The sequence below is a fragment of the Mobula birostris genome, chromosome 10 (assembly GCF_030028105.1).
Source record: "Mobula birostris isolate sMobBir1 chromosome 10, sMobBir1.hap1, whole genome shotgun sequence".
Lineage (NCBI taxonomy): Eukaryota > Metazoa > Chordata > Chondrichthyes > Myliobatiformes > Myliobatidae > Mobula > Mobula birostris.
The window spans coordinates 15347590-15373153 of NC_092379.1; the positions used below are offsets into that span (position 1 = coordinate 15347590).

The 25564-nt window shown below is 46.1% G+C and overlaps 1 protein-coding gene across 11 annotated transcripts in view; it reads left to right on the forward strand.

The window, feature by feature from the left end:
• The window catches only part of LOC140204446 (gremlin-1-like), a 129749-nt gene that overhangs the window by 21045 nt on the left and 83140 nt on the right, over positions 1 to 25564 (forward strand). For 8 of the 11 annotated variants that reach the window (XR_011887616.1, XR_011887617.1, XM_072271167.1 and 5 more), the window contains exon 2: positions 4141 to 4196. The exons of the other annotated variants lie outside the window; for them this stretch is intronic. Coding sequence is in view for 5 of the 8 variants with exons in the window: in XM_072271167.1 (XP_072127268.1) it covers positions 4189 to 4196 (8 nt within the window). In the remaining 3 variants the exon portion in view is untranslated. The remainder of the gene's footprint in view (positions 1 to 4140; positions 4197 to 25564) is intronic. 11 annotated transcript variants of the gene reach the window in all.

Genomic DNA, 25564 nt, shown 5'->3' on the forward strand with positions numbered 1-25564 from the left:
TGATTTGGATGTGCGGAATAGCTTGTTTCTGTCCGATATTTTTTATCCTCTCATCGAACATGACAGACCTGGGCAGCATATTTTGCCCACCGCTGAACACAGTGCTGTGCTATAGGTCATTAAAAGTCAAGTACGCTCATTGGCCACTTTATTAGATACCTCATGAACCTAATAAAGTGGCCACTGAATCTATGCTCATGGTCTTCTGCTGCTGTAGCCATCACTTCAAAGTTCGACATTCAGAGATGCTCTCCTGCACACCACTGTTGTCACACATGGTTATTTGAGTTACCGTTACCTTTCTGTCAGCTTGAGCCAGTCCGGCCATTCTCCTCTGACCGCTGTCACTAACAAGGCATTTTTGCCCACAGGACTGCCGCTTACTAGGTGTTGTTTGTTTTTAGCATCATTCTATGTTAACTCTGATAATCCCAGGAGATCAGCAATTTCTAAGATATTCAAACCACCAATCATTCCAAGGTCAAAGTCACTTAGGTCACATTTCTTCCCCCTTCTGATGTTTGGTCTGAACAACAGCTGAACCTCTTGACCATGTCTGCTTGCTTTTACTCTTTGCTTTGCTGCCACATGATTGGCTGATTAGGTATTTGCATTAATGAACAGGTGCACAGGTGTTCCTAATAAAGTGGCCACTGACTGTACAGACCTGATAGGGTAAGTATAGTCAGATTTCTTCCCCTAAGGACACCAGTAAACCAGATGAGATTTGACAGCAATCCAGTATTTTCATGGTCACTATTCTATTAACTGGCACAAAATGTTTATTCCATATTTAATCTCCCCACCTGCTGTGGCAAATTCCAATCTCATGCCTCCAGATCAATTTGTACAGGCCTTCAGAAAAGCAACGGGCCCACCACATATTCTTGATATTATTTAGCTTGCCTGCATGTTATCAAGTCATCCTGAGTTGCTTCAAAGCTAACATGAAGCCATAAAGATGTAATTGTAAATTTAAAGCCCAATTGCGATCACTGTCTGTCTCGGTGGGATAGCTACTGCACAGGCTCGAAGTAAGCGGCACAGGATGGTAAACTTAGTCGGCTCCATCTTGGACACTAGCCTCCATAGTATCCAGGACATCTTCAAGGCACGGTACCTCTGGAAGGCAGCGTCCATCATTAAGGAACTCCACTACCCAGGACATGTCCTCTTCTCATTGCTACCATTAGGGAGGTATGGAGGCCTGAAGGCACACACTCAGCGACTCAGGAACAGCTTCTTCCCCTCTGCCATCCGATTTCTGAATGGACATTGAACCCGTGGTCACTACCTCACTACTTTTTTTATTTCCTTTTTTTTTGAATTACTTATTTAATTTAGATATTTAACATATATCTACTTGCCGAAATTCACAGGTTTTTTTCCTCTATCACCATGTTCTGCATTGTACTGCTGCCGCAAAGTTAACAAATTTCATGACACATGCCAGTGATATTAAACCTGATTCTGGTATATTTTCTCAAGAGTCAGTACTGCCTTAGCCTCCTAGCTTCATGGGCAGTCTATGCACAGTCCTTTCCAAGCCTGGACTCAGCCCTGTCATAAACAAGAAAACTTTGGCAGTTTAAGGAAATATTTCTGCAAGCATAATAGAATAATTTTCGAGATAATACTCTTGGATCGACAACAGAAGGTGACTGTGGCCAACTTTTCTGTAATAAGATCACTTGATTGTTAAGTGCAGTTTTGGAAATTGGTTACAGTCTCTGAGCATCAGGACGCTGGCGGTTATCTGCACAGAGCACTTGTTGTTTGTCTTAGTGAACTTAATAATACCACAAAGCTCACATATCTAATGGAGCTGCTGTGCTTTATCAGGATATTTTGTGTACATGTTCTGCGCGCAGACAAAATAATTGTGACTTCCAAATTATCAAGACATATCAGAGATTCTAGGGTGATTTCCTGTTGGAAGGAACCTCTTCAGCTGGTGCTAAACATACATGGCTCTCCAGCACTGGAAGAAATAAGACAAAGGGCAAAGATAATCTTAAGAGAAGTTAGATAAATACTGGATGGAGAAAGTTCAAAGTTTAAAGTTCAAAGTAAATTTATTATCAAAGTATATATATATATATATATGTCACCATTTACAACCCTAAATTCATTATCTTGCGGGCATACTCAATAAAACTATGATAAAATCAATCAAGGACCACACCAACTCGACATTCAACCAGTGTGCAAAAGACAAAAAACTGTGCAAGTACAAACCAAAAGAAATAATAATAATAAATAAATAAATGAACAATAAAGGAAAGGTATGTCGGATCTGGAGTTTCTCCGGTTAGCAGGCAACTTCCCTCCACGCCTCTCTGACGTAGTGGGGAACCGCTTACGAGGCAAGTTACAGCAGTGATTTACCATTGCCCTCTGCTGGGTGAGTTTCCAAAGAGATCACCAGCTCGTAACCCAGCACGGATGGAAAGCGTGCAGGGGAGCCGGCTGGATTCGAACTCGGGACCTTTCGTCCTGAAGTCCGACACTGGTGCCACTATGTCACTAGCCGGCTTGTAAATGAACAATAAATATCAAAAAACATGACATGAAGAGTCTTTGAAAATGAGATCATTGGTTGTGGGAACATTTCAGTGACGGGGCAAGTGAAGTTGAGTGAAGTTATCCCCTTTGGTTCACGAGCCTGATGGCTGAGGGGTAATAACTGCTCCTGAACCTGGTGGTGCGAGTCCTGAGGTTCCTGTACCTTCTTCCTGATGGCAGCAGCGAGAAGAGAGCATGTCCTGGGTGGTGGGGGTCTCTGTTGAAAGGAATGGAAAGAATTGAAAGTGTAATGAGAAGAAAGATGTAGGAGGGGATTTGCTAGGACACCTTACTTAAGCCAAATGGCCTGGTTACATGGCAGTTCTGTATACAAAGTTAACATTACTAATTAAGTTTTTATTTCAGGCCAAATATTATTGATCTAACATCTTAATGGGTTTATTTCTTGCCGCTCTCTGTAAGGAGTTTGTACTTTCTCCCTGTGGCGGCATAGTTTTCTCTGGGTGCTCCGGTTTCTCCCACATTTTAAAGACATATGGGTTAGGGTTAGGAAGTTGTGGGCATGCTCTGTTGGCACTGGATGCATAGCAACACTTTCAGGCTGCCTCCAGCACATCCTCGGACTGTGTTGGTCACTCGTGTATATATAACTAGGGTGCCTAAGACTTTTACACAGTACTGTATTTGTCGACGAGGAGTTTGTATATATGGCGCGAGCAAAAGATGTTGGGAATGGCGGGGGTGGAGCACCGCGGAAGGGGTGTGGGACAGGTGGCAGAGAAGGAGTGTTGAGGTGGGGGATGGTCCAGGTAGAGACGTACCCACCCCTGAGATACCAGGCAAGGTGATTTAATTTCAAACCACTGGTTTATTGATCATTACAGAATGTCTCTCTGGAGCTTCTCGCTCCCTCCCCTCTCCCTTCCCCATTTCCCAACCATGATCCCCCTTTCCCTGCCTCCTTCCCACTCTCAGCCCACAAGAGACCCAGATCAGAATCAGGTTTATCATCACTCACATGTGTCAAGAAATTTGTTTTGTTTTGCAGCAGAAGTACAGTGCAATACATAAAATTACTACAGTACCGTGCAAAATTCTTAGGCATCGTAGATATACGTATATTTGCCTAAGACCTCTGCACATCGATGTACATGTGGCAAATAAAGCTAATTTTTAATAATAGAAGAACATCAGAATTAGAAGTGGAAGGAGGTCGTGTCTCCCCTTCAGCCTGCCAATGTCCTGGCTAATCCTGTGGATCAGTCACTCTCCTCCCCGTCCTCAGTCCTCATCCCCACTTATTGTTCAGCAGCCCACCAGTCTCAGCCTTGGCGATACTCAGCCGCTGAGTATCCACCTCCCTCAGAGGTAGCGAGTGCCCAAGATTCCCAGTCCTCTTTCTGAAGGCGTTCCTGTGTGGGTGGAGTCTGAGAGGGGGAGCAGCAGGAAGTTCCAGGAACTTGGACCCGGAATGTTGAGGGAATACAGTCAAGAGCTGAAACCCACACAGAGCAGTGAATAACTGGGGTCTTACACCCTCGCCTTCTAGACCACAGAAGCTTCGTGAGGATCTACTCAAGATGACTTGCTAAGGTGCTGAATTTTGCCTTCTAGGTGGCGCAGAGTGGCCATCGTATTCTGAAGCCTTTTCAACAAACAGATATGCTGAGGTGAGTGAGGAGGAAAGTTACTTTGGTCTATCTTCTGTCCAGCTGGAATTTCAGTCTTTGTCCATACCGCTAACGTCTATGAGTTAAAAAAAATTTCAATTTGTGAATCAACTTTTGCTTCAATTCAGAGGTTATTTTTAATCTGTGGTGTGAAGTGGGCACCAGGAATGAATGGCTGTGGGAAAGGTAGCGTACTGACGCACTGTCGAAGCCTTGTGCAATAACCCGCGGCCTGAGAGGGCTACAGGAGGCTTACTGATACCCTGGCATGGCAAAGCACTCAGCAATAGCCAGAACTCTGCTGGAAACCTCTCAGCCTGCAATATCTCCTCAGCCCCAGTCCTGAATGTCACCCCCTCCTTCACTCCAGTGGTTCCCCTGGGTTCCGAGCATCACGAAGGTAAGAGTTGGTAGATGGGAAGTGAGCTGGGCTCATTTATGTCAAGGTCAAGGTGAATAAATTTATTACCGAACCAGTCCGGATGCTCGCCGCTGCACCTTCTTCCTGACGGCGGCAGCGAGAAGAGAGCGTGTCCCAGATGGAGGGCACTGCTTTCTCGTGGCAGTGCTCCTTGCAGACGTGCCCTATGGTTGGGGGCAGTTTTCCCTCTGAGGGATTGGGCTGGATCCACTGCTTTGGTAGGCTTTTCCGTTCTTGGGCATTGGCGTTTCCATACCAGACCGGGATGCAGCCAGTCAGGGTACTCCCCACTGTGCAGCTATGAAAGCTCGTCACAGTTTTAGCTGACATGCCGAGCCCATGCATGAAAACTCCTAAGGAAGTAGAGTTGCTGTTGTGCCTTTTTTTGTGATGGAACTTACGTGCTGGTCCCAGGACAGATCCTCTGGGATAGTAGCACCAAGAAATTTAACGTTACTAACCCTCTCCACCTCCGATCCCCTAATGAAGACTGGCTGCAGCCCACAGCTTCTTCCTTCTGCAGTCAACATTCAGCTCCTCGGTTTTGCTGAGGTTGAGTTGTTATTGTGGCACCACCTAATGGGATTTTTAACCTCCCTGCTACGTGCCCTCTCATTCATGTATTTACTCACCCCCTACCATCCTTCCATTTGAGAGTCAATGATGGTAAGTAAACATGGCAGGTGGACTCCATCAGTGTCTGTGGTACTTGGGAACCCCCCGTCAGTGTGGAGAGCTTTGGGAACTGTAGACCCAGAGCCAGCAGTTCCTCGTTGGGCATTGTTGCGGTTACTTACATCTCATTCTGCTGGTGATAAAGCCGTAGACCTGGACCTGAGGCAATTGTGCTCACATTTCCGACATTTCGGAGATTTCTCACAACTGGTTTTACACTTGAGTTCTGAAGCGGGAAGAAGAATCCTCTCGAGATTGTGGGCAGTCTGCCTCTTATTGTTATTGAATGCCAATTTCTAGAGCGCCTTTCTTCAGAATCAGAAGTGCAGAACGAAATAAGCCGTGTGTATTGACCCGAAAGAAAATGGCAGTTGGTTCAAGAAGGAGGGGTATGGGGCTGCTCCCCTGGAAGTTAGCATGGACTTGATGGGCCGAATAGCCCTTTTGTGTGTTGTTACCAGCATAAGATAGGTTCCAAAGGCCACCTTGTCGGCACAACCCTGCCTGCACACAGATAAGCGACACTGGGAGTACTGGCGTTACTTGGAAAAGATGGATATGAAAGTTAGTTCTGGAATTTTATAATTGTATTTCTGAGAAGTTCTCTTATCTCCTGAGACTGAATTTAAATACACCCTTGTTTGGATTATTAGTACACTTAAATTAAAAAAAAAGATTATGGGGCTGGTAATGGATGTTCAATATTAATGAACTGTTGTAAACATGCTCGTAATAACTGAAGCAAAGGTATAACTTTTGGTTGAAAGGACTGCAGGGCTTAGAACAGGAATTCAAGACCACCAGATGTGTCATGGAAAATCTGGATGGTCCCGTTCTAACATGCCTCTACTTCGGACTTTTCCAGTTCTGACAAGAAGTCTTTGGTCTGGAACATCCACTGTGTTTTCCTCACCATAGACGCTGCCTATCTCCAGGATTTCTTCTGCTTACGTTTCAAATTTTCCACAACTGCAGTATTTCACCTTTGGGCCATCCGATAGGATTGACTCTTCAAGTAGAAATATCCCAAAGAGCAGTTAATTCATACCCAGCAGAAAGTCAGAGTTCAAAATGCACTTATTAACAAAGCATGTATAATATATACAACCTTGAGATTCGTCTCCTTACAGGCAGTCACAGAACAAAGAAACCTCAAAAGGAGCCATTAAAAAGGACCAACAAACACTCAATATGCAGGGAGAAAAAAAAAACAAATTGTGCAAAAAATAAAAGTAAGTAAATAGCATTTAGAATGAAAGTGAGTGCTCAGACACGAAGGCTGGAGCAGACCACAGTCTCGGCCTCAGTGCAGCGCAGAGCGGAGCAAACGTTGTGGAACAGAGAGCAGAACTGGCCTGACCCTCGCCTCCCGTCCCGACATCCTGCCTTCTCAAGCCACCCAGCTGGTGTCTAAATCATCCGAACATTGGGTCGCTCCTTGTGAGCTGCCGTGACCGGTGACAGCTTGGAACTGTGGTTGCCACAGTTGACTTCCCCAGTTAGATCGAGGCCAGTGTCCTGGTGGTACTCAGCCCCAAAGGGGGTGCCTACCTGCAGGTCAGAGATCTTACAGCTGTGGGCCAGGTGAGCCAGGTACAAAGGTAGAACTTCTGCACGATTTCGTCACCCATGTGCCGGGGTGAATTGGCAATGTTTGAGAACCTTCCATTGGTTTCCCACAACTATCTTGCCTGGTAACATTACAATCATCACTTGGAAGAAATAAATATGTAGAGGCTTCAAAATAGTTGTGCGTTTCTGCGTGTGTATGGGGTGATTACTCATCTCAGAGCATTTGTTCTATGAATGTGTTCTATTTGTTCCATGTGGAATGCTCTGCCCCAGAAGGCTGTGGAGGCCAAGTCTCTGGATGCTTTCAAATAAGAGATGGATAGAGCTCTTAAAGATAGTGGAATCAGAGGTTATGGGGATAAGGCAGGAAATGGATACTGATAGTGCATGATCACAGTGAATGGTGGTGCTGGCTCAAAGGGCCGAATGGTCTACTCCTGCACCTATTGTCTATCGTCTATTGAATCTTCTCATTACTGCCATCGGGGAGATGGTACAGAAGCCTGAAGACACACATTCAATGATTCAGGAAGAACAGATTCAAATCTCTAAATTCAAAGTAGGTTTATTAGATTAGATTAGATTATGAGGACACACAGTCCTCTTTTATTGTCATTTAGTAATGCATGCATTAAGAAATGATACAATTTGTTCCTCCAGAATGATATCATAGAAACACAAGACAAACCAAGTCTAAAAAAAACCTGACAAAAACCACATAATTATAACATATAGTTACAACAGTGCAAAGCAATACCGTAATTTGATGAAGAACAGACCATGGGCCCGGTAAAAAAGTCTCAAAGTCTCTTGAAAGTCCCATCATCTCACAGAGGCGGTTGAAGGGAGAAACTCTCCCTGACATGAGCTTCCAGTGCCGCAAACTTGCCGATGCAGCACCCTGGAAGCATCCGACTATAATCCAATTCTCAGTCCGTTCGAAAACTTCGAGCCTCCGACCAGCTCTCCGACACCGAGCACCGAGCACCATCTCTGCTGAGCGCTTCAACCCCGGCCCCGGCAACAGACAATAGGCAAAGCCGAGGATTTGGGGCCTTCCTCTCCGGAGATTCTCGATCACACAGTAGCAGCAGCAGCGAAGCGGGCATTTCAGAAGTTTCTACAGATGTTCCTCTGTGCTTCTCACGTCCATCTCCATCAAATCAGGATCGTGCATGGCCCCTATTTAACAAATACAATATCAATTCGGAGCGGCCACGCGCACTGCGTCACGCCGCCATCTTCTCCTCCCCCCTATCGAAGTATGTATACATTGCCGGACGGTGGTGTAGTGGCATCAGCCCCAGACTTTGAAGTGGGTGGTCCTGGGTTCGAATCTGGCCCGCTCCTGGCATGCTTTTCATCTATGCTGGGTTGAGCATTGAACTAGCAACTCGGCCCCGTATAAAGAAACGGCAAGGTTGTTGCCTGATGCACCGCAAGGTGCAGAGAGGAATAATGTAACATGCTACGTGTGTACATTGTACAACCTTGAGATTCATCTCCTTACAGGCAGCCACAAAACAAAGAAACTTCAAAAGAACCCATTAAAAAGAAGAAGACCACCCAATGCGCGGAGAGAGACAAAGAAAAAGATGCAAACAATAAAAGTAAGCCAATTGCTTCAGAACTGAAATTTTACAAAAGGCACGAAGCCGGGCATCACTACACAGCCTCAGTTCAGCGCAGAGCCGAGTAAGTGTCACGGAGCAGAAAGCAGAACCTGGCAGAATTGACCCTCGCCTTGCCTCCGGACCCGACACCAGGACCTTTTAAACCCGGCCCAGCGCTTAAATCGTGCAGACGTCGGGTCGTTCCTCGCTCTCGGACTACACTGGGGCCTGAAACCCCTGCCGCCACGATTCGGCCCCTACCTGACCTTTCCGGTCTGGCCCAGTGCTTAAATCGCTCAGACGTCGGGACTTTCCTCGGGGACCCTGCCCCGCCTTTGCTTGCCTCGACCTTGCCTTCCCCGTGCCCCGCCTCCGCCGCTGCTCACCTCTCCATTGTCAGCGCTGATCATTATCGAAATGAAATGAAATGAAATACCTTTATTGTCATTGCATAGCACAATTTGTCATGCACCAATACAGTGAAAATGAGTTTGCAACTCTCGTACTCAATGCTATAAAACAACAAATAAAATAAATGAACAATAAATAAAATCAAGTAACCAGCCAGTACAACCAGCAACCATAAAACCAGTATTAAAGTAGCAATATAACAAATTTATGGATGATACTTGATCGATCAGTTCAGAGCAATTACAGCTCTGCGGTAAAAGCTATTTTTCAGTCTGGAAGTGTGGGCATAGAAAATCTTATAACGTTTGCCAGATGGAAAAGTTCAAACAGATGATTGCATGGGTGTGTATTGTCCTTACAGATGCTTGTAGCTTTCCTTAGGCAGCGAGAGCTGTAGGTGTCCTCCAGGGCTGGGAGCTGTGTCCCGATGATCTTCTGTGCACTAGAGATGACCCGCCGAAGTGCTTTCCTATCAGCTAGGTATTTAGTAGTTTTCTTTGTTTTGTCTTTTTTGCCACCGATAAGTAGCCCACTCCAAGATCAGACTTCTGAACCCACGAGCTTTACTTCATTATTCCTTTTATCTGTAATGTTTATTTTTGAAATCTATAGTAATTGTGGTCTGAAGAGCAAGTTCTAAGACCGTAGACTATAGAACAGTGTAGAACAGCAACATGCCCCTTGAACCGCAGGTTTTTACCCAACTCAGTAAGCTAGCCTCTCCTCCGTGCACGCGGTCCATATCCCTCCATTCTCTGTACATTCATATGCCTCTCCAAGAACCTCTCAAGTGTCTTTGTTGTATCTGCTTCCACCACCACCACTCCTGGAAGAGCATTCACGGGCACACACTACTCTCTGTGTGACAAAAAAATGTCCCCTTCTCATCCAGCATTAGACATTTCAGTACTGTGGAGAAGACACTGGCTGTTGACTCTATCTAGGTCTCTCATAATTTTATAACCTTCTATCAGATCTCCCCTCATCACGGTAGCATAGCGGTTAGCAAAATGCTCTACAGTGCCAGTAACTCAGGTTCAATTACCACCACTGACTGTCAGGAGTTTGTACGTTCTCCCCGTTACCGCTTGGGTTTCCCCCGAATGCTCCAGTTTCCTCCCACAGTCTAACCAGTTGGTAGGTTAATTGTACTATGCTTAGGGTTAAATCGAGGGTTGCTGGGCGTGGCTTGAAGGGTCAGAAGGGTTTATTCTGCACATCTTTATATAGGCATCCGTTAGTCTCATGAGACCATGGATTTGAGCCTTGGAAGGTTTCCAGGGCACAGGCCTGGGCAAGGTTGTATGGAAGACCAGCAGTTGTCCATGCTGCAAGTCTCCCCTCTGCGCGCCACCAATGTTGTCCAAGGGAAGGGCATTAGGACCCATACAGCTTGGCACCGGTGTCGTCGCAGAGCACTGTGTGGTTAAGTGCCTCGCTCAAGGACACAACACGCTGCCTCAGCCAAGGCTCGAACTAGCGACCTTTAAATCACTAGACCAACGCCTTAACCACTTGGCCACGTGCCAACACATTCTGCACAGCATCTCAATTAAATAAATAAATAAATAGATCTTCTGCCTCTCCGGACAAAGCATTCCAAGTTTGTCCCGCCTGTCCTTGTACTACATGTCCTCTAATCAGACCAGCTTGAGAAAGTCTCTGCCTGTTTGCAATCAGCACCTGACCTGCAGCATGAGAGGACCCAACATCATCGACCACTGCTATAGCACCATCGAGAATCCGGGCCAGGCCATCTTCTTGCAGCTCCCATCGGGCAGGAGGCACCAAAGCCTGAAGTCCCACACCACCAGGTTCTGGAACAGCTACTTCCCTTCCACCATTTGGTTCTTGCACCAGCCGGCACACCCCAGTTACTACAGTTTAGCCACAGTATGAACTTTCTGGTTACTTTGCATTATTTTCTGTACCGGGCTGTGATGCAGCCGGTCAATACGCTCCCCACTACGCATCTATGCAACTCGTCTTTGACTTTAATCTAGACAACATCCTGGTAAACCTCTTCTGAACCCTCTCCAAAGCTTTCATAGCCATCCTATACCGCAGAGATTAGGAGTGAAGGTCCTCCAGATCCTTTGAAGACTGGTTCACTAATTATTGAAGTATTCAAGATTGACCATTTGATGGACAGAGGTGTGGTAGAGATGATGAATCCTCAGGGATTCATTGACCCAGGGATGCTGGTAGGAGCAGAAACTGAAACTGACAAATGTTTGCCTCAGAGGCAAATGCAATTCTCGGTTTTTGAAAAGTCGGAATGATGTGCCGAGTGGACAGAAGGACAGCCTCAATTGCTTTGTCATTAGTGTATTTGGGAATGCTCTCCCTCTCCCTCCTTCTCCCTCCCTCCCTCTCCATCTCCCTCCCCATCTCCCTCCCCTCCCCTCCCCTTCCTCTCTCCCTCCCCTCCCTCCCCCTTCCCTCCCTCTCCCTCTCCCTCCCCCCCTCCCCTTCCTCCATCCCCTACCCGCTCCCCTCCCCCCTCCCCCTCTCCCTCCCCTCCCTCCCCCTTCCCTCCCTTCCCTCTCCCTCTCCCTCTCCCTCCTTCTCTCCCTCCCCACTCTCTCCCCCCTCCCTCTCCCTCCCCTCTCCCTCCCCTCTCCCTCTCCCTTTCCACTCCATCCCCACTCCCTCCTCCTCCTTCCTCCTCTCCCTCCCCTCTCCCTCCTCCTCCCTCCCCCTCCCTCCTCCTCTCCCTCCCCTTCTCCTTCCCCCTCCCTCCCCTCTTCCTCCCCCTTCCTCACCCTTCTTCCCCCTCTTTCCCCCTCCATCCCTCTCCCTCCCCTTCTCCCTCACCCTTTCCCTCTCCATCTCCCTCCACTTCTCCCTCTCCCTCTTTTCCCTTACTCTATCTCCCTCCCCATCTCCCTCTCTCTCTCCCTCTCCGCTCCCTTATCCTCTCCCTCTCCCTCCTTCTCCCTCTCCCTCTTCCTCCCCCCTCTCTCCCTCTCCCTTCTCCTCTCCTTCTCTCTCTCTCTCTCGCAGCCTCTATTTCCATGTCTCCCGCCACTGCCTGACAGCGGGTGTAAACGTCCAGCCTTCCCTGGGGCAGCCTTGTTCATGAGCGTGGTCCTGCTGGACGCACGCAAGTGCTGTTCCAGAACAACAAGCCAACTGCTGGAGGAACTCAGCCGATCGAGCGGCATCTGTAGCATTTTGGGAATAGTCATGTTACAAGTCAAGATCATGACTCAGGACACTTCTGACCCAAAATGGCAAAGGTTCCTTCCCTCCACAGATACTGCCTGACCTGCTGAGTTCTTCCAGCTGATTGTTTGTTGCTCCTGATTCCAGCGTCTGCAGTCTCTGGCGTTCCTAGTTCAGACCGTCTCTTTGAATGTGAACAATCCCAATTCATTGTTAGGTCAGTTTGACAAGTTTCTGCACTACCACCAATCTTCTATGTGGTGGTGTGCTGGGACAATGGCATCAACACGAGTGATGCCAACAGGCTCAATAAACTGATTAGAAAGGCTGGCTCTGTTACCGGAGTCGAACTGGACACACTGGAGGCTGTGGTAGAACAAAGGACCCCCCAGAAAATCCTGGCAATTCTGGACACTGTTTCTCACCCCCTGCATACCACATTGGCTGAATAGAGGAGCACTTTTAGTAATAGACTAACCCAACTGTGCTGCTCCAAAGAGCGCTATATGAGGTCATTTTTACCCTCAGCCATCAAGCTCTATAATAAGTGAACCTATAGCCAGGGATGCGACCTTGTAATCTTTGACTTGTAAATCTTGTACATCTTATTTTGAAGGTAACTTGATTTTATTCTTTCTTACTTCTCTTCTAATATTTGTATATCTGTGCACTTGTAATGCTACTGTGACACCGTAATTCCCTTTGCGACCAATTAAATGTCTATCTACCTATCTAATTAATATTAATATGAAGCCCACCAACAATTTAGCACACCACAAATAGGGAAAATTCATTTTCTAGACATTTCCCTCCTTGCTTGCTTATCTGGGCATAGTTTCTCTAAAGGCTCCTCCGAGCAGGGTGACAGTGAACCAGGTTCAGTGGCAAGGAAGAAGAGAAGATTTGGCCACGTGGACCTTCCCGATCTGGAGCGTCTACCCACGCTTCACGTTCAAGGCCATGTCTGTACAACCATATGGGTTAGTTGGCCAGCAAGATAAAGGAGGTCAGCAAGGAGCGTTCCTAGAAACACGGAAAATCAGTTTTAGAATTTTGTGCGCTGTTCTTCTGGGAACCCTTATCTGCTTAAGCTGGGGGCAGAGTTCCAGTTACACAAGGAGAGATTACAGAGAAAGCATAAACGTGAACAGACATGGTGAATAAAAGCAAACACATTCACAGACCTTAATTATGGATACATTCAGGGGTGCAGTGCTAGCCAGAGCGCACTGGAGCGCGTCCGGCACATCTTTCAGAAAAAAGCCGAAATAAACAAGCTATTAATTAGGTGCCTCCCAGGGTGATTTGAGTATCTCAGAAACTGCTGATCTCCTGGGATTTTTATGCACAGCAGACTCTGGAGTTTACAAAGAATGGTGCCAAAAACAAAAAAACATCCAGTGAGTGGATTTAACAACACACATCAAAGTTGCTGGTGAACGCAGCAGGCCAAGCAGCATCTGTAGGAAGAGGTGCAGTTGACGTTTCAGGCCGAGACCCTTCGTCAGGACTAACTTTAACAAGATGTTTTTGCTCACAGAACAGCCACTCGCTGGATGTTTTTTTTGTTTTTGGCACCATTCTTTGTAAACTCCAAAGTCAGCAGTTTCTGAGATACTCAAATCACCCTGGGCAGCACCTAATTAGTTAGCTTGATTATTTCAGCTTTTTTCTTAAAGATGTGCTGGATGCTGTCCGGTGCGCTCCAGCTAGCACTGCACCCCTGGGTATATTTAAGGCAGAGGCTGATAGATTCTTGATTAGCCAGGGCATGAAGGGTTGTGGGTAGAAGGCAGGAGATTAGGGCTGAGAGGGAAATGGATTAGCCATGATGAAATGGTGGAGCGGACTCGATGGGCCAAATGTTAAGGCTGTGATGCAACCTGTCAGGACACTCTCCACTTTGCATCAATGGAAGTTTGTCAAGTATTTAGATGACTTGCACAAACTTCTAATAAAGTAGAGGTGCTGTTGTGCCCTCTTTGTTACTGCCCCCCAACCATCAGGCTCTTGACCAAAAGGGGATACCTACACTCAACTTGACTTGTCTCATCAATGAGATGTTCCTACAACCAACGATCTCACTTTAAGGATTCTTTATCTCATGGTCTCAGTATTTATTGCTATTTATTTATGTTTGCATTTACACAATTTGCTGTCTTCTGCACTCTAGCTGATCTTTCATTGATCCTGTTTACAGTCACTATTCTATAGATTTGCTGAGTACACCCGCAGGAAAAAGAATCCCAGGGTTGTAAATGGTGACATATTTGTAATTTGATAATATAGAATTTAATTTGAACTTTGAACTTCGTGTTTGCACTTACATACTGGATCTTCTTCTGATATGATGGTCAGAATCAGGATCTGATATTGCCAAGGAGTTTAAAGCTGCTGACTCCCTCCAACTCTGGTTCCTTCACGGCGCACGGACCTCCTGACTGGGAATCATTTAGAAGCAACTATGAAAATGGTGATAACGGACAATGAGGGCAGCACAGTGTTGCAGAGGGTAGAGCTGTTACCTCTCAGCTCCAGCCACTCTGTCACAGAGCAGAGAAAGAGGCCACTCAACCTTACTTGTCCACAGTGCCTTCCTGCGCCAGTCTCAGTTATCTGCATTTGCCCCATATCCTGAGAAACTAGGAGTTCCCAAACATGGACCCCTTGTTTAATGGTATTGGTCCATGGCATGCAAAAGATTGGGAACCCCTTCTAAGCCTTTCCTACCCATGAACCATGTCATTTCAGTCTCCGAGGTCCATGTGAGGTCATCCTTCAGCAGGGTGAACCCATGGAAAAACATCTGTCTCTTATGGTGTAACTGGCCGAGTTCTGAAGAACCATAATAATCCATCGGCTGGAGTGTCTACCAACATCTTCAGGGTCTTGCTTCGGCAGTCTGCGGTACCCACCTGCGTCAAGTAGACTTTCGTCACACCTCAATGTCTATCTCCAGTAGCACTTACGTCCACTGTGATGAAGTGCCTTCAGAGGCTGGCTATGAAGCATATCGACTCCTGCCTGAGGAGTGACTTGGGTCTGCTTATTGTCACAACAGGTCAACAGCAGATGTCCTTCCATTGGCTCGTCACTCAGCTTTGGAACATCTGGACAGTGGAGAAGCACACATCAGGATGCCCTGCATTGACTAGCTCAGCATTCAACGCTATCACTCCCTTGAAACGAGTCACTAAGTTCCAAGACCTGGTCTTGAATACCTCCAGGTACAACTGGGGTTCTTGATTTCCTCACGCGAAGACCACGATATCTATCAGCACAGGGTGCATCACAGCGCCATGTGCTTAGCTCCCTCCTCTACTTGCTTTATAAGCATGATTGTGCGGCTAAATTCACCTCCAGTGACGTGGTTATGACACCTCTGTTGTTGGCTGAATCAAAGGTTTGACGAAAAGGCATACAGGAGAGAGATTGAAAATCTAGCTGAAAGGTGCCACAACAAAGACCTCTCACACTCAGCAAGACCAAGAAGCTGAATACTACAACTAGAGGAAACTACGGGAGGTCCATGATCCGAGGTGGAGAGAGTCAGTAACTTTAAATTATCCGATTCTAATTCCCATTATTAAATCAGACCTGTCCTGGATCCAGCATGCAGGTTCCATCACAAAGAGGGCACAACGGTACCTCTATTTTATTAGAACTTTGCACAGATTCGACAGGTCAGCTAAGAATTAGACAAACTTCTACAAGTGCACAGTGGAGAGTATCCTAACTGGTTGCATCACAGCCCGCTACGGAAACACCAATGACCAGGAGCGGAAAATTCTACAGAAAGGGACGGACGCAGTCCATCACAGGCAAAGCCCTCCCACCATTGAGCACATTTACAAGGAACGCAGCCAGAAGAAAGCCGCATCCATCAACAAGGACCCCGCCATCCAGGCCACGTCCTCCGCATTCGGCAGGAGGTACAGGAGCCTCAGGTCCCACACCACCAGGTTCAGGAACAGTTATTACTCTTCAACCGGCGTGGATAACTTAATTCACTTCAACACTAACCTGGTTCCACAACATGTAGACTCACTTCTATGGAATCTATAGCTCAAGTTCTCAGTATTATTTGTTTGTTTGTTATTTGCACAATTTGTCTTCTTTTGTGCATTGGTTGTTTATCTTTGTTTATGTTTGTCATAAATTCTTGTGTATTTCTTTGCCTGTAATTGCCCGCAAGAAGATGAATCTCAGGGTAGTATATCAAAGTTAAAAGTAAAGTTTATTATCAAAGTGCATATATGTCACCACATACAATCCTGAGTTTCATTTTCCTGTGGGTGTACTCAGCAAGTCTATAGAACTATAACAGGGTCAATGAAAGATCAACCAGAGTGCAGAAGACAACAAACTTTGCAAATGCATATAGAAATAAATAGCAATAAATAACGGGAGCATGAGGTAATGAGATAAATAGTCCTTAAAGTGAGATCATTGGTTGTGGGAACATTTCAGTGATGGGACAAGTGAGTGTAGCTATCCCCTTTTGTTCAAGAGCCTGATGGCTGAGGGTTGGTAACTGTTCTTGAACCTGGTGAAGTGAGTCCTGATGCCCTTGTACCTTCCACCTGATGGCAGCAGTGAGAAGAGAGCACAACCTGGGTGGTGGGGATCTCTGATGATGGATGCTGCTTTCCCACGGAGGCGTTTCACGTTGATGTGCTCAATGGTCGGAACAGTTGTACCCATGAGGCACTGGGTCGAATCCACTTCATATAGGTACTTTGATGATAAGTTTACTATGAGTTGGCTTCAAAGTTCTTAATTGTTTTAATGGTAGCAGCCTCAACCACTTCCTCTGGTAGCTGGTTAGAAACACGGTGCTCACCGTGTGAACATGCTGTCCTTTAGGTCCCCTTTAAATCTCTTCCCTCTCACCTTAAATCTGTGCCCTCCAGTTTTAGATTTACCTATCCTGGGCATAAACTGTGACCATTCACCTTATCTATGCCCCATCATGATTCAATAAACACTAGAAAGTTACCCCTATACTCTTTCACTCCGGGGAAAACAGTCCTACGTCAATTCTGTCATCATAATTCAAGACCCCCACTCCCAACAACATTTTTGTCGATCTTTTCTGCACTCTCTCTAACTTAATGGCATTCCGCCCATGGGACAGCGACCAGAATCGCACACAATATTCCACGTGTGGTCTCCCTCAGGCCCTGTCATTCACCGTTGCCATAGTTTAACTTCCCACAATGCATCGCTTCACACTTGTCTAAATTTAAAGGTAGAGTAGTGGATGTAATGTATATAGATTTCAGTAAGGCATTTGATAAGGTTCCCCATGCAAGGCTCCTTCAGAAAGTAAGGAGGCATGGGATCCAAGGAGCCCTTGCTTTGTGGATCCAGAATTGGCTTGCCCACAGAAGGCAAAGGGTGGTTGTAGATGGTTAGTATTCTGCATGGAGGTCGGTGACCAGTGGTGTTCCACGGGGATCTGTTCTGCGACCCCTCCTCTTTGTGACTTTTATTAATGACCCGGATGAAGAAGTAGAAAGGTGGGTTGGTAAGTTTGCTGATGACACAAAAGTTGGGAGTGTTGTGGATAGTCTGGAGGGTTGTCAGATGTTACAGCGGGACAACGATAGGATGCAGAACTGGACTGAGAACTGGCAGATGTACTTCAACCCAGATAAGAGTGAAGTGGTTCATTTTTGAAGACAGAATATAGTATTAATGGTAAGATATTGGCAGTGTAAAGGACCAGAGAGATCTTGGGGTCCGTGTCCATAGGACACTCAAAGCTGCTGCGCAGGTTGACACTGTTGTTAAGAAGGCGTATGGTGTGTTGGCATTCATCAGCCATGGTATTGAGTTCAAGAACCGTGAGGTAATGTTATGGCTATATAAGACTCTGTTCAGACACCACTTGGAGTACTGTGTTCAGTTCTGGTCACCTCACTGCAGGAAGATATGTGGATACTATAGAGAGAGTGCAGAGCAGATTTACAAGGATGTTGCCTGGATTGGAGGGTGTACCTTATGAGAATAGATTGAGTGAACTCGGCCTTTTCTCGCTGGTGTGACAGAGGATGAGAGGTGACCTGATAGAGGTGTATAATATGATGAGAGGCATTGATCGTGTGGATAGTCAGAGGCTTGTTCCCAGGGCTGAAATGGCTAACACATGGGGGCACAGTTTTAAGGTGCTTAGAAATAGGTACCAAGGGGATGTCAAGGTTAAGTTTTTCATGCACAGAGCAGTGGGTGTGTGGAATATACTGCTGGCAACAGTGGTGGAAGCAGATAAATAGTGTCTCTTAAGAGACCCTATGATAGGTATATGGAGCTTAGAAAAATAGAGGGCTATGTGGTAGGGAAATTCTAGGCAGTTTCTAGAGCAGGGTACATGGTTGGCACAACATTGTGGGCAGAAGGGCCTGAAATGTGCTGTAGATTTCTATGTTCTATGTTCAATCCTAACCTCCATTGCTTTTTGAGTGAAATTTTTGTGATCTCCTTGTGATCCTGTGGGATAATCCAGCTTCCTCCCACAGCCCAATGGCGTGCACATCGGTAGATTCATTGGACACTGCAAATTGCCCCTAGTACAGGGGTTGCCACTCAGGGGTCCACCAACCTCATGCTTAATCACTTTGGTCCATGGCATAAAAAAGGTTGGGAGGCCTTCCCTAGTATGGAGGTGAATGATAGAACTTGAGGGTTGCTGACGGGAATGTTGGGAAAATGAAACGGGATTAAAGTAGGATTGGCATAATTGGTGTTTGATGGCTGGTTTGGAGCCTGAGGGATCGTTCCCATGTTTGTATGGCTCTGTGATGACTGTGTTAGATGTAATCCTTATCTCGGTTTCTATTTCACTCCCTCCAAGAATTTACTTACTTGCTTACTGCCCCTTACACCGCTGGGACTTAGAACAACAATGAAGGTCCTCCATCTCTGCCTGTATAGAAGGATTCTTCATTGCTGTTTCCATGACAATTGCTTTTTGAGCAGTCAGGTTTGTAAGCCCTGAGCTGAACCCCTGAACCTAGAGGTCTTGCTCTGACCTCTACCCTTTGACCTGTTTGGCATGGGTGACCCTACCAGGAGTCAGAGCACAAGGCCCTGACTCCAGCCAACATAGTCCTCCAGGTCACTGAGGCACACAAGCCTCCAAAACCTATGGCAAGGTTGCGGTCCTCTTGGGGATTTTACTTAAGAGAGGAAGGTCTTCCATAGCGCACTGTCTCTTGGGTACACTAAATTGTAAAGTCTAGTCTTTACTCTCCAGCGTGTTTTCCTCCTGCAAGGTCATGCTCACAGTAACTAAATGACTGTTTTATGCCCCAGGAATGCTAATACAGGATTCACCAGTCTTTGGCCACCACCAGATAGGCATTTGCATTTCTGCAGTTAAATTTTTGCTGCCAGGGTTGGAGGATCTGAAGTGAAGATCACAGAAGGATGATTGGAACCAGGCTGTAAAGGAAGCTAACTGTCTATGTGTTCTTCAGGTCTCTATGAGCGCTTATCCTACGACCATAAGCCCATGTGACATAGAAGCAAAGTTAGGCCATTCAGCCCGTTGAGTCTGTTCTGCCATCCCATCATGGCTGATTTATTATCCCTCTCAATCCCATTCTCCTACCTTCTCCCATAATCTACAGCATCCTTACTGATCAAGAGCCTATCGATCTCCACTCTAAGTATCGGGCAGCACAGTAGTGTAGTGGTTAGCACAATGGCTTACAGCTTAGGTGACCCGGGTTCAATTCCCGCCGTTGCCTGTAAGAAGCTTGTACATTCTCCCTGAGGGGTATACCAGTTGGTATATAGGTCATTGAAAATTGTTGGGGCTTAAAGAGCCAGAAGGGCCTATTCCATGCTGTATCTCAATAAAATAATTACATATTCCCAATAGATTCCATCACCCTCTGGCTGAAGAATCAAGTGGCTTGAGGTATGGGGTGGTCATCAGAGTCTGCAAGGGGCTCAGTCAAGTGAAGTGGGTGGTTAGAGTGAGGGAGATGGAGATTGAGAACCATGGATAGAAAAGAATTCATATCCATGGTATCATAGGTTCAAGACAAAGTCCTTGAATGATCAGGGAGGTCGCTGAGAATTGGATCAGAACATCAATGGTTTGCGGTGTTGTCAGGGTTGAATGGGGCATCTGAAGATCTGGCTGTTGTGACCTGGGCAAGGTGATGCTGAGGTGAACACACACAGAGGTGTGCAAAAATTGCAAGGCAGGACAGGGACTTACAAAGATCCCCATCCAAAGTTATTTTGGCAAATGCCTGACTTCTGGAGTTCTCCAAAAGTTACACAGGGGACAACATCACCCCTGAATATCAGTGATTATGAATTTGCTTTAGGTGCCCACTAGTCACTCAGTCTGGAAAGTACTCAGACCATCCAGAAATTGTCACAATAAGTAAAGTTATACTCCTGATTTAGTCAACTTTAACAGAACAGTTTAGTGTGATTGAACTCCTCTGGTATTTATTTATCTTCCGCGTGACATAGAGTTGGGCTCACCAGGAGAACGTGCTTTCCTCCAGACAGAACGTGTGAAGGAACTACCCGTCCTGGGTTTCTAAAGCGGGCAGTGATCCCTACCAGAGAGAACAGGCTCAGTGCAGAGTGCCAGCTAGTTTACCTCGAAATGGTTCAGGGGTGGATCATTGCAGCCTTCTTATTCAGAGGCACCGCCCCACGAAAGTGAGAGAAAGCAAGAAGATAATCTGTTCAATATCATAGGTCTCTGGGTCTGGTTCATTGCTGATAGGCAGTATAAATATGACCGCCATTCAAGAGGACACACTAGTTCAGCACACTGGGAAGATGTGAATGGGTGCCATTAATATTAGCTCACTTTCTTTACACATACATTATTTAAAATGAGATAATGCAGATAAACATGCACCAGAACATGCACAGATTGTCGACTTTTACACACTGGGTTGTCAGTGTCTGTGTGCAGTTTTTCACCGATTCTATTGTATTTTGTGTCCTGCTGTGAAAATCTGCAAGAAAGAGAACCTCAGAGTGGTATATGGTGATATGTATGTACTTTGACAACAAATTTATCAAAATCGGGTTTAATAGCACACACATATGTCGTGAAACTTGTCTTTGCGGCAGTAGTACAATGCAATACATAATAATAGAAATAAAAACGTAGTGAGGTAGTGTTCATGGGTTCAATGTCCATTCAGGAATCGGATGGCGGAGGGGAAGAAGCTGTTCCTGAATTGTTGAGTGTGTGCCTTCAGGCTTCTGTACTTCCTTCCCGATGGTAGCAATGAGAACAAGGCATGACCTGAGTAATGGGGGTCCTTAATGATAGATGTCACCTTTCTGAGGCATGGCTCCTTGACGATATCCTGGATACTACGGAAGCTGGTGCCCTCGATGGAGCTGACTAAGTTTACAACTCTCTGCAGCTGTGCAATAGCCCCCCGCCCCCCCACAATACCAGATTGTGATGCAGCTTGTCAGAATGCTGTCCGCGGTACATCTGTCGAAATTTGTGAGTGTCTTTGGTGACGTATCAAACCTCCTCAAACTCCTCATGAAATATAGCCGCTGTTTGTAGCTGCACTGATGCGATGGGTCAAGGATAGAACCTCAGAGATACTGACACCCAGGAACTTGAATATACTTTGAACAAGTAAGCTTAAACGCTTGCCTGCCTTTCAATGCATGGCATCTTCCATATTTTTTGTCACACACGCTGAGCCCTGCTTTGTTGATTAACAGAATTTTCATCTCCCTCTCGCATAGGATTCTCTTGCTGGTACACCACTGTGGCTGTAGCTGCTGGTAAGAGTTCAAAGCATCGTGGAGAAGTTGTATTTCATACACTCCATCCCCTATTACTACACCCAGTTACCATTCCCAACTTCAAACTGCAGTCTGGATCATGTTAGTCAGGCTCCTGAACCAAAGAGGGTAACTTCACTCAGTTTCACCTGCCCCACGTTTGAAATGTTCCCATAGCCAAAGAACTCACTTTCAAGGGCTCCTCATTTCATGTTCTCGATATTTATTGCTTATTTAATTATTATTATTATTTCTTTCTTTTTGTATTTGCACAGTTAGTTTTATTTTGCCCCAGTTGGTGCGGTCTTTCATTGATTCTGTTATTATTCTATAGATTTATTGAGTATGTCTGCAAGAAAATGAACCTCAGAGTTGTAATGTTGACTCAGATGTACTTCGATAATAAATTTACTTTGATCTACCTAAAGCAAATCAGTGTCTGAGGGATTCTGGTTAAGCCACAACTATGGTGGTTCATCAGAACTATTCAAATACCAAATGCTAACCCAAAGGATCTTCCTGAGATGCCTTTCCTATCCAGTCTTCTGTCTCTAAACAGCTTTGTGCCTCTATCCCTGAAGAAGTATTGAATTGAATTGACTTTATTTCTTACATCCTTCACATGCATGAGTAGTAAAAATCTTTACGTTACGTCTCCGTCTGAATGTGCAAATTATAGTAATTTGTAATAAATAGTCTGTACAGTAAGGTATACAACAGAACAGTCAATATAGCTTAGAAGTACAGTTGAATCAGCATGAATCAATCATTCTGATGGTCTGGTGGAAGAAGCTGTCCCGGAGCCTGTTGGTACTGGCTTTTATGCTGTGGTACTGTTTCCCGGATGGTAGCAGCTGGAACAGTTTGTGGTTGGGGTGACTCGGGTCCCGGTGATCCTTCGAGCCCTTTTTACACACCTCCTGTCTTTGTAAATATCCTGAATAGTGGGAAGTTCACATCTACTGATGCGCTGGGCTGTCCGCACCACTCTCTGCAGAGTCCTGCGATTGAGGGAGGTACAGTTCCCATACCAGGCAGTGATGTAGCCAGTCAGGATGCTCCCAAATGTGCCCCTGTAGAAAGTCCTTAGGATTTGGAGATTCAAGCCAAACTTCTTCAACCGTCTGAGGTCAAAGAGGCGCTGTTGTGCTTTTTAAACCACACAGCCTGTACGTACAGACCAAGTGAGGTCCTCAGTGATGTGTATGCCGAGGAACTTAAAGCTGTTCACCCTCTCAACCCTGGATCCATTGACGTCAATAGGGGTGACCCTATTTCCACTCCTGTAGTCCACAACCAGCTCCCTTGTTTTCGCAACATTGAGGGAGAGGTTGTTTTTTTGATACCACTGTGTCAGGGTGATGACTTCCTCTCTGTAGGCTGCCTCGCAATGTTAAACAAATGATGTGGAACATGAAGTCTCACAATCCTCACACCATGGGTTTGTCCAGTGCAATCAGGTCTTTTCTGTAGAATAGTGATCAGAACTGTGCACAGTGGACTGACCACAGTTTTATAGAGTCGTAGATTCCCTTGGCCCACCATGTGCATGCATCCATCAGCTACCCATCTCCACAAATCCCATTATCAGCACTTGGGTCACCAGCCTTCTATGCCTTTGCTGACCTGAAAATGTTCTCTTGATTCTTCCAGTTACTGACAACAGGGGTAACTTACAGTGGCCAATTAACCTACGAACTCACACGTCTTTGGGATGTTGAAGGAAACCGGATGATCCGGGAAAAAACTCCGTATGAGCACAGGGAGAACGTGCAAACACCACACAGTCAGCACTGGAGGTCAGAAAGGAGCACCAATTGCTGGCGCAGTGCAGTGCACAGCTGTAGTAACTGTGCCACTGTGTCACCTTGAAGGTTACGTTGGTGGAATAACTTCTCAAACGCTTTTCTTGTCCATTTCCACTGCTTGCACGTCACAACACAGGTCTATAGTGGATGCAAACTCACTGGCTTTTCACTCAGCCTTGGACTGCCTGGACAACAGCTCCCCACCTCAGGCTGCTGTTTATCGACTGCAGCTCAACATTCAACCTCATCGTTCCCCCGGTACAAGTTTCCAAACTTCAAAACTTCAAGTTTCAAAACTTCAAAACTTCAAAGCTTGCAAGCAGTTTTGGGCCCTTTATCTTAGAAAGGACGTGCTGAAACTGGAAAGAGTTCAAAGGAGGTTGACAAAAATGATTCCAGGATTGAACAGCTTGTCATATGAAGGGTGTTAGATGGCTCTGGGCCTGTGTTCACTGGAATTCAGAAGAATGACAAGTGATATTGAATCCTATCGGATGATGACAGGCCTTGGTAGAGTGGATGCGGAGAGAATGTTTCCTATAGTGGGAGAGTCTATGACCAGAGGACACAGCCCCAGAACAGAGGGGCATCCATTTTGATCAGAGATGAGGAGGAATTTCTTTAGCTGGAGAATTGTGAATCTCTGGAATTTGTTGCCACAGGCAGCTGTGAAGGACAAGTCTTTATGTATATTTAAGGCCAGAGGTTGATAGGGTCTTGATTGGTCAGGGAATGAAGGCATATAGGGAGAAGCCAGGAGGTTGAGGCTGAAAGGGAAAATGGATCAACCATGATGAAATGGCAGAGATGACTTGATGGGCCAAATGGCCTAATTCTGCTCCTGTGTCTCATGGTCTTATGGTGTTAAACCTGAGCCCCCATACCCGCTTCTGCAACTGGACCCTTGATTTCCTCGCCGGGACACCACATTCTGTACAGATTAGAAATAACATCTCTTCCTCACTGACAATCAACACAGGTACACCTCAGGGAAGCGCACTTAGCCCACTGCTCTACCCTCTCTACACTCGTGAGCTGAATCTATAAGTTCGTTGATGACGTAACTGTTGTTGGCAGAATCTCAGATGGTGACAAGGAGGCGTACAGGAGTGAGATAGATCAGCTGGTTGAGAGGTATCGCAACAGCAGCCTTGCAATTTACCTCAGGAAGACCCAGGAATTGATTGCGGATGTCAGGAAGGAGACGTTGGGAGAGCACACACCCATCCATATCAAGGGAAAGAGTGAGCAGTTCCAAGTTCCTGGGCAACCCCATCTCCGAGGATCTATCCTGGGCCAACATATTGCGCAACTGCAAAGAAGGCATGTCAGCAGCTACACTTCATTAGGTTTTTGAGAGATTTGGCATGTCACCAAATACTTGGAGCATATTTCTACAGACGCACCCTGGAGAGCATCCTGACTGGTTGCATCACTGCCTGATATGGGGGTGGGTGGAGGGGTGGTTACGCACAGACTTGAAAAAAGCTGCAGAGGATTGTAGCCTCAACTTATATGCACTAGCCTCCTGAGTCCTCACCATTGAAGATATCAAAAGGCGGTGCCTCAGGGCGGCAGCATGAAGGACCTTCACCACCCAGGACACGCCCTCTTCTTATTACTACCATCAGGAAAGAGGTACAGGAACCTGCAGATGCACATTCAACATTTTAGGAACAGCTTCTTTCCCTCCACCTTCAGATTTCTGAATGGTCTTCGACCCCATGAGCACTTCATCACTATCTGCACTAGTCATTACATTTGTCATTGTAACTCGTGGTAATTTTTATAGAAGAGATATTTTATACTTCATTGTCGCCAAACAATTGATACTGGAACGTACAATCATCACAGCGATATTTGATTCTGCGCTTCCCGCTCCCTGGATTACAAATCGATAGTAAA